Source organism: Gymnodraco acuticeps, unplaced genomic scaffold (assembly GCF_902827175.1).
Source record: "Gymnodraco acuticeps unplaced genomic scaffold, fGymAcu1.1, whole genome shotgun sequence".
NCBI classification, from domain to species: domain Eukaryota; kingdom Metazoa; phylum Chordata; class Actinopteri; order Perciformes; family Bathydraconidae; genus Gymnodraco; species Gymnodraco acuticeps.
This window is the reverse complement of record NW_022990413.1, coordinates 279,686-295,755: the sequence shown is the minus strand read 5'-3', so window position 1 is coordinate 295,755 and position 16,070 is coordinate 279,686. Positions and strand designations below refer to the sequence as shown.

Below are 16,070 nucleotides of genomic sequence, written 5' to 3'. Positions count from 1 at the left end.
AAAATAAGCCCACACACACACACACACACACACCACACACACACACACACACACACACCACACCACACACACACACACACACACACACACACACACACACACACACCACACACACACACACACACACACACACACACACACACACACACACACACACACACACACACACACACACACACACACACACACACACACACACACACACACACACACACACACACACACACACACACACACACACACACACACACACACACACACACACACACACACACACTTCTGCTGACCCAAACCAGGCCTAAACGAGTGCTGCCGGCCTCTCATGTGGTCTCAGTGTGACGCTGCCTCTCTGACTCGGTTTCCCCTCACAGCTGCTCACCATCCAGCGCCTAATGAAAGGCCGTCTGTCTGTCAGTCGACTCAACACGGGACAAAGAGAGGCCGTGCCACATGTGTAATTAGCTTTGCTTTAAGAAGATTATAGATCGTCATGAGGAGACGAACGACTCAGTGTAATTTGTTAACCCAGAATAGGAAAGTTGACGGAGAGAAACCACAGAATGTAGGATAGCAGCCATCCCTGAAAGGATTAGATGCAAAACATATTTAATTTCAAACAAAAATATTCTTTCAGTCATTCATTGCAAAATGTTTGATTGATTTGTACATGATTATTTGAAGACTGCATACATTTGGCGAGGTTGTAATTGAACAGTCCCTTGAAACTCCTACAGAGTGTGTTCTGCATGCTGTTCATGGCTCCACGGAAACAAATCATTCACACCTCAAATCAAAGAGGAAGCACAAAGAGAATTTCATTCTTGTTTCACAAACCCTTCTTTTGAGATATTTACAGACATTGATCACATATGCATTTGCTGAAATAATACATAAACAATCATCTTTGTGAAATGAATTAAAAATATAAAACAGACATTTTACTTTTCTTCATTAAGGCTTGCACATTAAAACATATTGAAACAAAAAGAACCAGTAATAAAATAGCTTATCAAATGCATAGCATTTTTTTTCTTAGACACACACTGCACTTGTGGTGCAATAAGAACAGAATAAAACACATCTCTACATTTGGGATAAACAAGCGTCGTACCAGAACTGGCTGTGTCTTTACTGTTAATTAGCTTTTGCCAAACCCTGCAAAGCAGAAAAGAGAAACATTCACTCAGTGAAAAGCACCTTCTTAATGTAGCATGTAGATTGAATTTCATTGCATACTAATATTGACTTTTACGGGATGATTTTGTGAGTGCAGAGACAATCATTTCCACATGGTGGATATTTTGTATGCAAAGGAAACTCTTGAAATCATCCAAATGTCAAATTAGGAGCAATAGCAGAATTCTACAGACTTCAACCTGGGCGAGAAAAGGATGGAAGGTGGGAAATAAAAACTCCTTTAAATCAACAGCCAGCTGCAATTTCCATACAACAATAAGAAAACATGACGTTCTTCCAGTCTGAAGTTTCACATCCAACTTCCAATAAAAATTCCCGTCTGGAAGGGAGGGGGTTTCCATTTGAAAAGGCACAAAGCCTTCCAAAGAGAAAAGTACTAAAAGATTTAGTGACTTATGTTTCAAACTGGTCAAATGATAGAATATTACAGTCTAAACTAATTATGTGGGCATAGACCGATAGCTTCACATCAACATTTTAATTGAAAGCCTTCCTGTCCTTGTTTAAAGCTGGTATGGTGGGCACATTGTGTTTTTTATTCACTAGTTGTTGAAATGTAATTTGGAAGCGAACATATTTAAGGTGCAGTAACCAACAAAACGTGTCATTTTTGAAAGTCTAACTGATTGAGATGATCACTGTACTGAAGAAAGAAACAGCCATTGGTCTCTTTTCACTTTCCCAGCGGCCGCTCCTCCACCACTTCCTGGACTGGCAGTGTCTCTTCCTGCCAGGTGTTCTGGGAAATGGAGTCTCCTTGTGACCTCAGGCTGCTCTGGAAGAACAGAGCCGTCTCATTGGCCTCTTCCTGGACGGGGCTCCCGAAGGAATTGCCCTGCCCGTCGCTGCCCAGAGACGTCTGGCTGACATACACCACGATGACCTCCCCGCTGAAGTTCATCACCTGACCGCTGGAGATGAAGGTGGTGTTGTTGTTCCCAGACACCTGACCTGTAGGGAACATGTGGGAGGGAGGGAGAAATATTAGAGATTGTGAGAAGTAGAAAATAGACGTAAACGAGAGGTAAAAGAGTGAGACACTTTTGATGGAAAGTAGAAATAGTCACTGTGCCATCACCCATTGGTTTAGGGACTATTGTTTTGTAACCTAGACTTTGTCATTTTGTATTTAACCAGACTTGAAAAAGGGGTTGAGAGTACAAACATGTCAGGAAAATGTGTACTAGTAATTTTTTCATAGACTTCTATAAAATCAACAACTTGAAACAATGCAGGTTTAGAGCATTATCGCACTTTTCAGATCAGGAGGTTTTCTTTCTGCCATTCACACTTTAAAAGGAAAAGCAGTAGGCTAGTGTATCGACCACATGACCTGGTGTCTTGGTTTCATGAAAAATAAACATTTCCCAATCTCACTGATATAGAAAATGACGACTGTAGTGACATCTTATTGGGAAATGTGTGGAAATATGTATATATATATATATATATATATATATATATGGTACAGTTGTGTAAGACACTGCTTTCCAGTACCCCCGCTCACACACACAAACGTAGGCAGATAGAGCTTCCCCTATTCACGTTGTCTGTCAAGAAGGGACTCCATCTTGGCTAACCTTAGATGACAAATGCACAGTGGGTGTAATGACCACGCAGGATGACCACAGCTACTTAGACCGCCATATCACATTCTTTCGGCCTTATTCGAGTCCAGCGCTTTTTAGCGTGAGAAACCCAAGACCTCTGAAAACAAGTCATTTGTCAAAATTTCTGGTTTTACAGACAAGGCTGAATAAATTCAAAAATGTGCTGTTCAACTCTGTCCAACTCTTATTTCTGTCCAAAACTGTAGCGGATTTCTCCAGAAATAACTTTCCATGATTTATCTCCACTTTAAACCTACAATGTGATACTTGCCACACAATTATTGTACAAACTTGATATTCTGATGTCCTTGTACTGTGCAAAAACGGATTCCAGCCAAACCAGGTGAATTAGGAAATACATGTCTGTATTGTTTTGTAAGCCATCTTTCATCACCTTAAGCCTCTGGTTCCTATTTGATCAGCCTCCTGTCTGAGTTTACAAGCCGACCCTCTGTGACTCACACTCATGCTTCGTGCACACACACTTACAAACAATCACAGTCACAGTTAATGTAAGCAAACAGCCTTTGGTAGACACACCTAAACACACCATAAAGCACATATAGGCCTTTAAAGTGGCAAAGACAGACATAAACAAACACGCACTCGGAAAGTGTGTCTCTCTCCGTGTTCCCAATCTGACAGCCTTTCCTGAAATACCAGTCTGAGAGGTCTAGCTTGAAGATATGTTTCACCACAACTTGGAAAACAAAGCTCTAAAGAATCTGCTTGGGTTCTTCTGTTTATGCTTTCTTAATAGAAAGCTGATTTTTCTGGATGCCCAACCAATGTAACAATACAGTCTACTAAGGACTAGAGTTTAACCCCCCTCTTGTTCAATCTTAACCACAATTGTGTACAGTTCTTCCCAAAATCTGGACCATTTTGCATGGACAGCTGCAGTGCTCAACTGCAGCTAAATGCTCAACCAGTAAAATATATATCTGGGTCATTACTACTACTGAGGTGTCCTTCAACAATGACCCCTAAACATGCAAGACAAATAGGAATAGTCCGGTAAAAGTCCATTTAATTACCAGGTATTACTGCATGATGGGAAATGGTGTTGATGTCAGGCCAGCTGGAGTGTAATTAAAGGATCTAGTCACCAGTGAGAGTAAAAAAACTCTTCAAATGTTTGTGTGTGTTTTGTTGAGTGGGCAGGGTTATAAAAGTATTACTCAAGCTTCGCACATCTTGCTTCAATTAAAGCTGCGGTCACTTTGCGCAACCCAATGGAACTCTGGGTAAACAGGAGCTTTGTAGATGGCATAGTACACACACACACACACACACACACACACACACACACACACACACACACACACACACACACACACACACACACACACACACACACACACACACACACACACACACACACACACACACACACACACACACACACACACACACACACACACACACACACACACACACACACACACACACACACACACACACACACACACACACACACACACACACACACACACACACACACACACACACACACACACACACACACACACACACACACACTGCGGTTCTGGTGGTTCACTAGCTCATCAAACACTCACATATCTTAGTTCTGCTTCATGTGTGGTCCCCCAAAAGTTGAGGTCCGACTGTCAAAGCTGGCTTTAATAAAACATATTTCTTGGAAACAATCACAAACGTCTCGTCTTATGAAACCAATCCTCTGTTATAAGTTGCGTTCAGCTTGGTCACCTAATAATACCCGATCAGTTCTGATAATACTGATTTTGTACTAACCATAACCCCTAAGTGTTTGAGCCACAATCCGTTTCCCGGAGATGTTTCTCCTTGGCAGTGTCTAAAGGTTTCTGTGAGAACAATACAAGCTCAACAATGGGGCTGTAAAACTTTCCATTTAAACCAACATGAAATTCACTTTGTTGTTGTTGGTCAGTCGTCCCACCCTCTCTGCGGACAGAGAGCGCTGCTATGAAGTCAATTAAATCCTGAATGGGTATGATCCTGTGGCAAGACAGTGGTGAGTGCCTGCATCAACAAGACCAATGGCAACGTTGCTTAAATAATGGGGTGGTCATAGGAAGAAATACCCAGGATATATGTAGCTCCTTAGGGTCTTTGTGTCCCCAAAAACGAGGCTAACAATAGTTTGTTTGACTTTTAGGGGATAAACACACAGTTGTATAACAGCCCATTGGCGCCATGGGTAAAAAGGAGGGAGGTTCCATAAAAAAGGAACAAACTAAAACATTTGGTGATGATCAAAAGTGAAAATAATTTACTGATGACTTAATCTCTATTATGAAACTGACTTTCAAAGTCAAGCTTCTTCAATAATAAAGTCAGACTATCTTTTGAATGTAGAAAAGAAAGTACACCAATAATGTGACTTTTTGACTACAATACAATATTAAGTTCAAGCATGCTTTATTAAAATAGCAATAGATAGCAAGACTAGTTATTTAAGGTTAAAGAGTGATCATTATTTTATTATACATTATAGATAATTATCTCATAGTGTTTCACCTTTAGTATTTTTATTTTAGTAGTCCCTATTAGTTTTTGTGTTTCTGTAGAGGCCTTTCTGATGCAGGAGGAGACTAACCTCTTTGAGCTTTACATTCACACCCACCTGAGGTAGGAGTTGGGTCAGCCAGCTGACTGTGGAGGCTCTCAGGTGAGCACTCCAGCTCCGACCCCCCCGAGGAGAGCTTGTTTCCCCTGCTGACCCCCCATTGCTCCGGGCTGGAGGTCTCAGGGTCCAGGTAGAGATCTCCAACAGAGGAGGAAGTCAGCAATGGGCTGACCGAAGTGTCTGTTAAACTGGAGTCTGTACTTTTCAGTCTGTATAAGTCCTCCTGTTTGACCAGCAATCTGTCAGTGAGGTGAGGTTTAAACTCTGGCCTCACCTGAGCCTGAGACAACGGCAGGCAGAGCTCAGGTGTGGAGGGAAAGACATCAGAGGAGGTGCGGAGGGGTGGAGGAGAAAGAGAGACAAGAGATGCAACACCAGGGGACAAAACCATCTTTTCTTGATTTGCATCCCCACTTTTCTCCTCTCTCCCGCTCTCCCAGTCTCCGTCCAGCCCTCCACAGGAGCAGGTTCCTGGGGTCCCGGGGTTCACCGCCTGACTGCAGTCCTCGTTCTCCCCGACTTCCAGTGGCTCGCTGACGGGAATGACACACACACACAAGCCCGCCAGGAGAGGAGACGCAACCACGATCCCCTCATCTTCTGACACCTCCTCGGGCTCTCCAGACCCTTTGCTCTGATCCTCCATCACCGTCGTCTCCTTGGTCCCTTTTTCCTCCGTCATTTCCCCCGTGAAGGGCAGGGAGACCTTGACCTCGGGGACAGAGGTGGGGAAGGTGCACTGGAGTTCATTGGCGGGGCTGTGGGGCGCTTGGCAGACGAGTTTAGTCATCTCACATGGAGTAGATTTGTGGCCTCCTCCTGCTACACTGTGGTAAAGAGGGGCCAAGGTCTCCTAGAACAACAGAAACAAACAAAGGTAAACAACTGCTTTTCTGTGCATGAACAGTGAACAAATATGTGATTCTCCAAACCCTACACCATTAAGGAATAGACACAATATATGTCTTTGATCCGAATTGTCTCATTTGATCATATATTTCATTCATAATCTAATAAGTAGGTGGGATGACTTTGAAAAACTGTCCATTTCCATCGTCTTTTAAACTGAAATCCAACTTTACCTGTTGAATCCTAGTCCTCTTCAGATTCTGGACACATGATCGCAGGTTTACTAAAAAGAAAAAGAAACAGATTAATGTAAATTGAAATAGAACTGAATAAAATAAAACATGTTCAGAGAAGAACTGTATAATGAATGGCTGTGACGTACCTGAGAGTAACTTCAGTTTGTCCTTGTAGCAGAAGAGGAGCAGGACGAGGAGACACAGCACCGTGATGACTGACAGAACAGAAACGATAACCCAGGAGGGGGCTGCACCGGAAAAAAGAGGAGGGCAGAGCTTGTCTTTATACTATACATTTACTGCCAATCATACAGAAGACCTGAGAAAAAAAATCTATTTTCTAAGTTTGATTTCAAAAGATTTGCAGATAGTTGTAGAATTATTTCATCAATGAATGAAACAGCTTTCCTACAGTTATACAGTAGTGTTACTTAACCCGCTAACACACAGTATAATGTACCTTACATTAAGTGTGAATGGAGAGATTAAAACTCACCTGAAAGAAAATATAACTGCTTTTAATTTTAGAATATGGGGTAGTGGTGCAGTTCAGCCTCTTGTGGCCAAAATAAGTATTACAACAAGAATCACAACACAATGAACACACAACAAATGAAGGAGAAATATTTCATCATTTGCCCCTCTGGTTTCAGTAAGTAAATTAAGCAAAAACAAATACAATAAACAAGACATTTGTTCTGCTTGTAATTGTCTCTGCATGTTGACAGTCAGCAGTGAATGTGTCCATGTCTTACCAGAGACAGGGTGTCCACACACTGCATCTGCCTGGGCGCTGCCGGGCTGCATCTCACTCCTGCCCTCCGCATTACAACTGGAAGAGAAATCACAAAAAGAGAGTTACAACTTGACATACACTTGTTCTATTCTATTCCCTCTACATTGTACACGCCAACCTGCCAGCCTTTACGGTTGTATCTGTAATGACGTAGGAGAGAAAGAGAAACAGATGGAGAGAATAACAACATCTTCTCTCTATCCTTCGTCATCATCATCATTAAGAATCCGGCTGGCAGTGGAGGCTGGTGGTTGGTCAGGGGTTTCAGGGGAAGTGGTGTGAGTGTTACTCATAACAGCTGGCTGCTGGTGAGGCGGAAAACAGCCACCTAAGTGCATTCTCCCTTCACAACCCTAAAGTATTTGAGGCTAAAAAGTGCCCAGCACCTCAAGGAAGTCCTTCAGGACTGTTGGAAAGCTGTCATCAAGGCAACATTTGGGGCTGATTTGAAGAATCTAAAATATATCATATTCTGGATTTTTTACCACCTTTTTTGTTTACTAGATAATTCCACATGTGTTCTTTTATAGTTTTGATGTATTCAGTATCGATCTACAATGTAGAAAATAATTCAAATAAATAAAAACCTTTGAATGAGAAGGTGTGTCAAACTTTTGACTGGTACTGTATACACTTACCTAGTCCATTGTTTGCATTGTTCGGCACTGTTGTCAGCAGAGAAGAAGCCTTTCTGACACGGAACACACGTCTTCATCTCATCAGAAGACTCTGGAAATAATGGCAGACGTTTCAGTAAATCGCTAAGTGACATTGCTGTAATTGTTTGAGGTGTGTGTTGTGTCCGTGTGTCTCACCGGGGTCCACCTCCAGTCCATACCCAGCGCCACAGGTGGGTATCTTCTCACAGAACTCACAGTTGATGGGACTGCACTGGCGGCCGGAGCGGCAGCTGCACGGCTCTTCCGCCATCACGTTCTCAAGCCGCTTCTTGAAACCCTTATCTGGTGTTCAAAAGAAGAGCGTATTTTAGTACAAAGATATGTCTAAATCGTTCAGAGGTATTATCATGGTATAAATCTCTACTAATGAAACAAATTACAAACTAACTCTTCATCTTAACTTTTGTTGAGATCTAATGAAAGGTGTTGCAATAGAATCTTAGTAATGATGCATTGTTGTACTGGTCACATAGTATTTATATTACAGTTTGCACAATCATCATCAGTTTGGTACAGTGATCCATCTTTTTATTTTATTCCAGTATAATTACACAAAACTCCCTCCCAAAACACAACAGAAGCCCCCGGACAAAAAACAATTAAATAAAAAAGAATATGTTTGACAAAAATAATCAAATCTCAAATCTTTGAGACTGCAGGTACTGACGTTCGTCGCAGATCTTCTGCTGAAGACAGTGGTTCTCATCGGTCCATCCGGGCTGGTATTCACCGCTGTTACATCTTCTACATATAGTGTCGTCGGAATCAGTGCAGTCGGAAAACACATGGAAGCCTAAAAAAAGTGAGCAAGAGAGAGACAGAGGGAGGAAGAAAACGGATGGAGTTAACAAACCGTACATAACCACTATGGAAGGAGGAAACCTAGTCCTTTTCCTTTTTAAATAACTTGGTACAAAAGTGCTTCTCAAAGTGTGGTCCGCGGACCACTGGTGGTCCATGAGCGCCCCCTAGCGGTGCGTGAGTATATTGGTAAAATTTCACATTTGAAATAAATAAATTTATTGAAGTTTTTCGCACTCTCGCGGCAATATCTCCGCAATGGAACGAGCTTAAGTTTCACTTTCGATTGCATGATATAGCCCAGATAAGCACCTTCATCACACATATTGCCACTTGTTTGTACAATTTCCAGACGATTTGTAAAAAACGATGTGTTTTTTGGATATTTGTGGAGTTAGGTGGTCCGCAAGTGTTTTTTTTATTGGTTAAGTGGTCCTTGGTATAAAAAAGTTTGAGAAACACTGGGTCAAATGTCAACATAAATTGAGAGTGTGTGTGTGTGTCAAAACATGTGCAAGTCTGAGATATTTTAAGCCAATATGTTCCGTTTTTAAACATCCTTCCTCTTTTGATCCAGAACCTTTGTGAATGGAAATCTATTTTTATTTCATGCTTCTTCCATTGAGTAAACAATATGTGCAATGTACTACCCTTTCTTCCTCACTTTGATAATAATAATACATTACATTTATATAGCGCTTTTCCTGGTGCTCAAAGCACTGATCCGTGCGTGCGTGCGTGTGTGCGTGCGTGTGTGCGTGCGTGTGTGTGTGTGTGTGTCATTACCTGGTGGACACTTCTTGCAGCATTTGGAGGAGCCTTTTAAATAATATCTTTCATCTTCACACTGGTTGATAGATTTTGAGGCCCCATTCTAAAAAAATATCAAGACATAGAGTTAGTTTTGTTATCATGTAAAGAAAACAAACAAACATTCATTTCCCTTTAAGACACCATTCCTCTTCAGTTCATCTTTCAAATCCACACTTGATATTTTGAGATGGCGGTGAGTAATGAGAGGAAGAGGATGGTTAAAACATTTCCAAGATGTGCCCAGGAATTCTTTCCACCCTCTCAGAAGCACCTGACCACAGCATGCACATCCTCCAAACCATCAGCCCTGACTCCAGAAAGGCTACATAAGAAGAACCAAATGCAACTTAATGCATCAACTCAAGTTGGCTCGAATTAATAAACCCTTGGCTGCATCCCAACTAGTCAATCAACATGTTTTTGGCACGCTTGGTAAGATTACCCACATGAAATAAGTGTTGAGAATATAAACAAAACTTGAGCCAGCTGTTAATGGTGAGTTCATTTTATTTTAAGTTGTTATAATGCTAAATATCGTGCTATAATTCAACAGTAAGATACAGCATGGAGTCATTGCTGCATTGGAGATTAAAGTTAACAGTTAAACAGGAACAGGCTCAGGCTCAAATCAAGTTTTATTTATATAGCACATTTATAAACGATTTTTGGTCGAGCCAAAGTGCTGTACATATAATACAAATAGCCTACAGCAGAGACACTTTACAGCAAATACAACAGCACAGATTGTTCAGAATATCAGTATGAGAAAAACGACACCCTCTGTCCTTAGACCCTCACATCGTACAAGGAAAAACTTCCAGAGAAAACCCACAGTTTAAGGGGAACATGGGAGAAACCTCAGGGAGAGCAACAGAGGAGGGATCCCTCTCCCAGGACGGACAGACGTGCAATAGATGCCGTGTGTAAATCCAAGAGATAATACATTTTACAGCATATAGACCGAATGTTAGGAAATGCATGTGTCTGTAATAAGAAGACGAATCCACGAGGATGGCACACACACACACACACACACACACACACACACACACACACACACACACACACACACACACACACACACACACACACACACACACACACACACACACACACACACACACACACACACACACACACACACACACACACACACACACACACACACACACACACACACACACACACACACACACACACACACACACACACACACACACACACACACACACACACACACATTAAATGAGCGGCCACTGAACTCCTATACCACACTGCTGAGTTACAGAATCTGGCTGTTATGACAGAAGCTATGCCAAAGCCACAGTGTCTTTATATAAATGTAGAAAAACACGACCTATAGGCCTGACTGCATCCTCTGACATCGGGCTAACCTCAGCTTTCTCTCAATCAGCAATCCTGAGATTTTTTCCCATGAAATTAAACATTAATTCAGTTATTTATACTAATTAATACTGTGAAGAAAATACTACTGCAGAAGTGTAGATGAGTGAATGTGAAGAATCCTCCTGCTCTCTCAAAAGGTAAAGTTTACTATTGGTATGTATGTACTGTTTATTTTCAATGTTTTACTTATGTGCAAAGCCTTGTTTGCATGATACTGTACCATTTATTTGTATTATCAATAAAGAATATCTAATCTGACGTGATTTGTTCTAATCTCGTTTAAATGTCTAAATCTTCACCTGCCTTAAACTTCAAACATTCCTTTATCTCCGAATTTCAACCTTCCTCAAATATTCACATGGTTTTTTTAATAGAAAATGAATGTGACCTAACTCTAAATGGTCTTTCCCTTGTTATTTACACCACACACCTACATGTTGAACCCTGTTTATTCTCAGTGTCTGTTGGTTAGGCCTCAGGCAGCACAACACGAACACTGGTGAATGTTTAATGACCTCCACTGAGCCTCTCACACATAAAAAGTCTTTAGAATCAGGCGGAGGGATAATGATGCAGCGCTCAGAGATTGGACCGCAGCCCTAATGAGGAACATGTGCTGCAGCAGACACAAGTGACACGAGGAGGGAAGGTTCCCATGGAGAGAGGCTCATGTCGGTGCAGGAGGATAGGTGGATTAGATAGAAAGGCAGAGATGTGGAGACACAAGTGGTGGTCAGTCCGTTCAACTGGGCCAGAGTGCACAGGAAGCCAAAGGAATGCTGGGAATTGTATTTCTGTGACCGCCACATCTAAACATTTGGTCCCAGTTATGCGTTTCAACTCACTAAATATATATATGTACGAGGAAAAGAGCTGATCCACCCTATATGATTGTAGGTTATCATGACGGTCAAGATAGAACATCCAACCTCAAAGCTAACTTTATCTGCCATATGGATTCAAATGTGCACTCCTGTTTAAATGTGAGTCTAACAGAGAAAGACAAGAGGAGGGAAATTGGATGGATATAGAGAACATTACATGGAAAAAAGGCTATGTCCTGTTGCTTCCCTGATTCTTAGTAAAGCCCTTTTTTAAAACTCTTTTCCTAGCTGTGTTGCTGATGTCCTGATTATCCCTCAGCAGTGTTGTGATCCCCTCACACATTCCTTTGCTGTCAAAGCTCCAGAGAATTTGCATAACGGTTGTTGGCCCGGAGCCAAGGGAAGAAAAGCGTAACTTTACCCAGTATCACCTTTTTCCACGATAAGGTGCTGTAAAAGCTTCATACAGATCTTTGATCAACGTTTAGACATGTGAATCATTCTTTAAAAGGCATTTCAACAATCCCTTTGAAATGCCACCTGCAGTAATTTATGATATTTTACAATCTTCCAAGATAAACTCCCAAAACTTTAACAATACTGGTTGAGGATTTTGAGGTGGTGTGAATTATTTCACTCTGCATTGCCTTATCTTAAAAACGGTTTGTTATGTTCAGACTACTGAAGCGTTCGGTTAGATGTCAGAGATAATAGTAAGTGAAAAACCCAAAGATATTCACTTTCTAAGATTTTAAGATAAAAAACAGCAGGATGTTTCCATATCTGAGGGGCAAAAAACACAATGTAGTACAATTTTTTGCACGACAAATTATTTAATATTTATAGAAAGATTGGCTTATCACAAAAGAAAAAGTGGAAAATCACCAGAGACATGGACACTTCTAATTCCTCCTCCTGCATCTTTTTTCAAACACCACAGTATGCTTTATTCATGCATTAAATATCTGTAAAGTTAAATCAAGTTTGGATCTGAAGGCCTGATATTGCTGAAGCCGAGGTAGACTGATCACTGATGTAGAGTAATGTGATGGAGCTATGAGGTTAGATCACATCATTAAGAGAATCATTAACATGCAGACTTGTTGCTGTTGGATGACTGAATCTGAGAAAGATGGTCGGAGTGGGGAAACAAGCCAGCTAATAAAAAGCACAGGAGCCATGTCCGCAGGCGAGTACATTAATCTACCAAAACTCTGTTTATTCATGATGTGTTGACTTTTTAAGATCTCAACATCTTGAAGTAATTTTATGTTGCACAATGTCACACAGACAGTTAGAAATGCACTTGGAAAGAAAAGGATGGAGTGGTTGAAAACCAAGAATATGAAGGGGAATTCTTTGGGGATACTGTGAGTCAGTAATGGCAGGAACAAACCAAAGCCAAGGTTTTGCAGTGTCACCTTAAAACGTAGATGACAAATACGTCTCAGTCCTTTTCGGCACTGACTATTTTTCCTGGCATTGCCGATACTTAACAAAATGAGACTTGCATTTGACCGTGAAAAACCTCCTTTTTCTGTGCCATATTACCTCTTTAGATCTCAGCATGGATAATATGCAATGCCCTCCCTGGGTATTATCTATTGCACAACTTTTTAGTGAAGCAGAGAAGGGAAAAAAGGAAGAAAGAGAGTCTGTTCCAGTCAAAGTCATAACGATGCTTGCTTACGGTAACATAGGCAAACAGCAGTGCTCACTGGTGCCCAGCAGTCCCACCACTGCAACCACATCTCATAAACTGCTCCACCTGGACGGAGTTAGCTCCTCGGACTAAACAACATGGACAACAACATGCCCTGGGACATTCACTTTCCTCTCATTTAAACTGTGGATCAGCTGAGACTTTTTGTAGCTCTCATAATACTAAGATATTGTCATAAAAGAAGAAAATGATGACCAAAAAAAACTTTGGATCAAGTAAGTGCCTCGAGCCTTGCAATGGTATTTGCCAATGACAGTGAAATAGTTGCTGTAATCAGGGGATCTAGGGGAATAAAAACATAGGATAATTGTATCTTTATTTGTAGTGACTTCTTTTCTGGATCTCTGTAGGACCCTTGTTGGCCTCTGCTTCTCACTTTGGAAGAGCTATTAGGGCTCCTGGTGAGTGGTGAGCCATTTGGCCCGTGCCAGTCCCCTCAGGACACGGGAGAGAATGCTTGCTAAAGGGATAACAGCATCCAGTTGCCAGCGGTGTTTTTGTGGTCAGAACAGGGGAGTAGGACTCCACCAAAACAAAACCGTTTCCAGTCAGTGTCCGTGCGTAAAAGCCAACCCCCATTCCACTCTTTCTTCCTCTCACCAGTTCATACCAATCATCTGATGTGATGACACATTATGGTTTACTCTAACATACCCTATTTTCCATCTATTCGCGAAAATAAACATTATGATGATCAGTTTTAAACTTGACAGCTCCAAAAAGTATGAATAGGAGAACAAAAGTTGCAGCAAAGTAATTATCAACGTGTGACTATTAAATGCAGTTCAAGGTTCTTCATTTAGTCATAAATAAAGACAAAGTTATCTGAAAAAGAACTTCTTTGTATTAGCAAAGTGTGTTTTTACCTGTGCGTAAAAGGTGACCAGGACACATGTTATCCAGCCTCGGAGTATCAATAAGTTAAATCTCATCTCTGCTGGTTAGTGAAGACAACTTCTGACGGCAACTTGTTCTTTCTCAGGCAAAATGACGACTCGTAACACGACGATCCGATTCTCGTTCAGAATCCCTCACAGTAAATCACTTATTGTGTGCGTAAATGTGGCGGGGTATCCACACCGTCTCACAGGGCATTCTTGCGCCTTCATTCCCTTCTAGGCAGCTGCAGTTCCCACCTTACTTCTCCTCTCATCTTCCTTCTGCTTTCACCCACGCTTTGTGGAGTGAGCTGCAAGCAACAGCTTGTAAAAACTGACTGAGGGAACTCCTCCCACGATGTCATGTGAAAAAAAAAGAAAAAGATTACACCCCCCCTCTTTTCCCTCCTGGCTCTAAGCACGGATCTCTTCCTCTGAATGAATGAGTGTGTTTGTGACAGTTAGAGTTCATTGTTTTAAGTGATGTAAGAGCATCATGGAACCTTTATACACCTAATGTTCAAACAACCTATGCTGATTTGACATGTGCAGAGGTGGGAGAAGTACTCAGATCTTGTACTCAAGTACAAGTAGAAATACCAGAGTGTAGGAATACTATGTTACAAGAAAAAGTCCTGTTATCAAAATGTTACTCAAGTAAAAGTACAACAGTATAGGCATCTAAATATACTTAAAGTACCAAAGTACTCATTTTGCAGATTGGTCCAGTTCAGAATAATATATCTGATGTTTGCGTTATAATTATTGATGCATAAACATGTGAACAAAGCTGGTAAAAGTGCAGCTAGTTTTAATTATAAAGTAGCAAAATATAGAAATACTCAAGTAAAGTCTCTCAAAATTGTACTTAAGTAGTCATTGAGTAAATGTACTTAGTACTCCACACCACTGGACATGCGGCACTTTCCATATGATTTGCTCAACAATGTACCGTATGACCTCACTTCATCGACTAATTCCGATGACACAAACTGGAGGGAAAGCATGTAGTGATTTTCATTGATCTCACATCATTTGCCATTCGTCACAGGAGGCAGTAGCATCAGCAGTTCCTGGAGTGTCTGTCCTGCAATGGAACAACCCTGATCATTTTTAAAGAAAGCCATTATTTAAATGCTTTCTGCCTCCAGGAAACAGCTGTTTTTTTTTTTTGCTCCCAGGGAAGATGAAAAAAAAGGAATTTGCATGGGAGATTAGACCAAGCCCACCTTGGCAAGTCAATAGAGGGAAGGTTATGGCAGAGTTTACGAATACATGTTCTTTTCAAAGTGACAGTTATGCAAATACCTTGAATGTGGGAAAGGGATGGTCAGCACGTTAGGAGAAAAGAGGTAAACAAGGTATAAAACAGATGCAAGGACATCTTCATTACTTGAAAAGAGTTATAGAAGTGGACCTAAAAAAGAAAAGAGAGAGAAGCAAGAAAGAACTTTGAAAAAAGGAAATATTAAGAGGGTTTTAGGCTGAACCACTGGAGGTAATGGGCTTCATCCTCCCCCTCTTCCTGTAAAAACATGCAGAGAGAAGCTGTTTCGTGGTGGAGCCTCTGCAGCTCGCACAGTAGCAATTAAGAGCCAGGCATCCAAAGTCAGGCCCTACCAAC

At 41.3% G+C, this 16,070-nt stretch overlaps 1 protein-coding gene across 1 annotated transcript; it reads right to left on the bottom strand.

Moving 5' to 3' along the window:
• Window positions 1-571: 571 nt before the first annotated feature.
• On the bottom strand, window positions 572-14,731 carry tnfrsf11a (tumor necrosis factor receptor superfamily, member 11a, NFKB activator). The gene is made up of 10 exons (XM_034224951.1): window positions 14,435-14,731; window positions 9,588-9,675; window positions 8,668-8,793; window positions 8,136-8,282; window positions 7,959-8,049; window positions 7,280-7,356; window positions 6,671-6,772; window positions 6,522-6,571; window positions 5,437-6,292; window positions 572-2,148 (listed from the first exon to the last, which is right to left on the bottom strand). Exons 1-10 carry the CDS (start codon window positions 14,498-14,500, stop codon window positions 1,871-1,873), a joined length of 1,881 nt encoding a protein of 626 aa, XP_034080842.1. The 5' UTR covers window positions 14,501-14,731; the 3' UTR covers window positions 572-1,870.
• Between the last annotated feature and the right edge of the window lie 1,339 nt (window positions 14,732-16,070).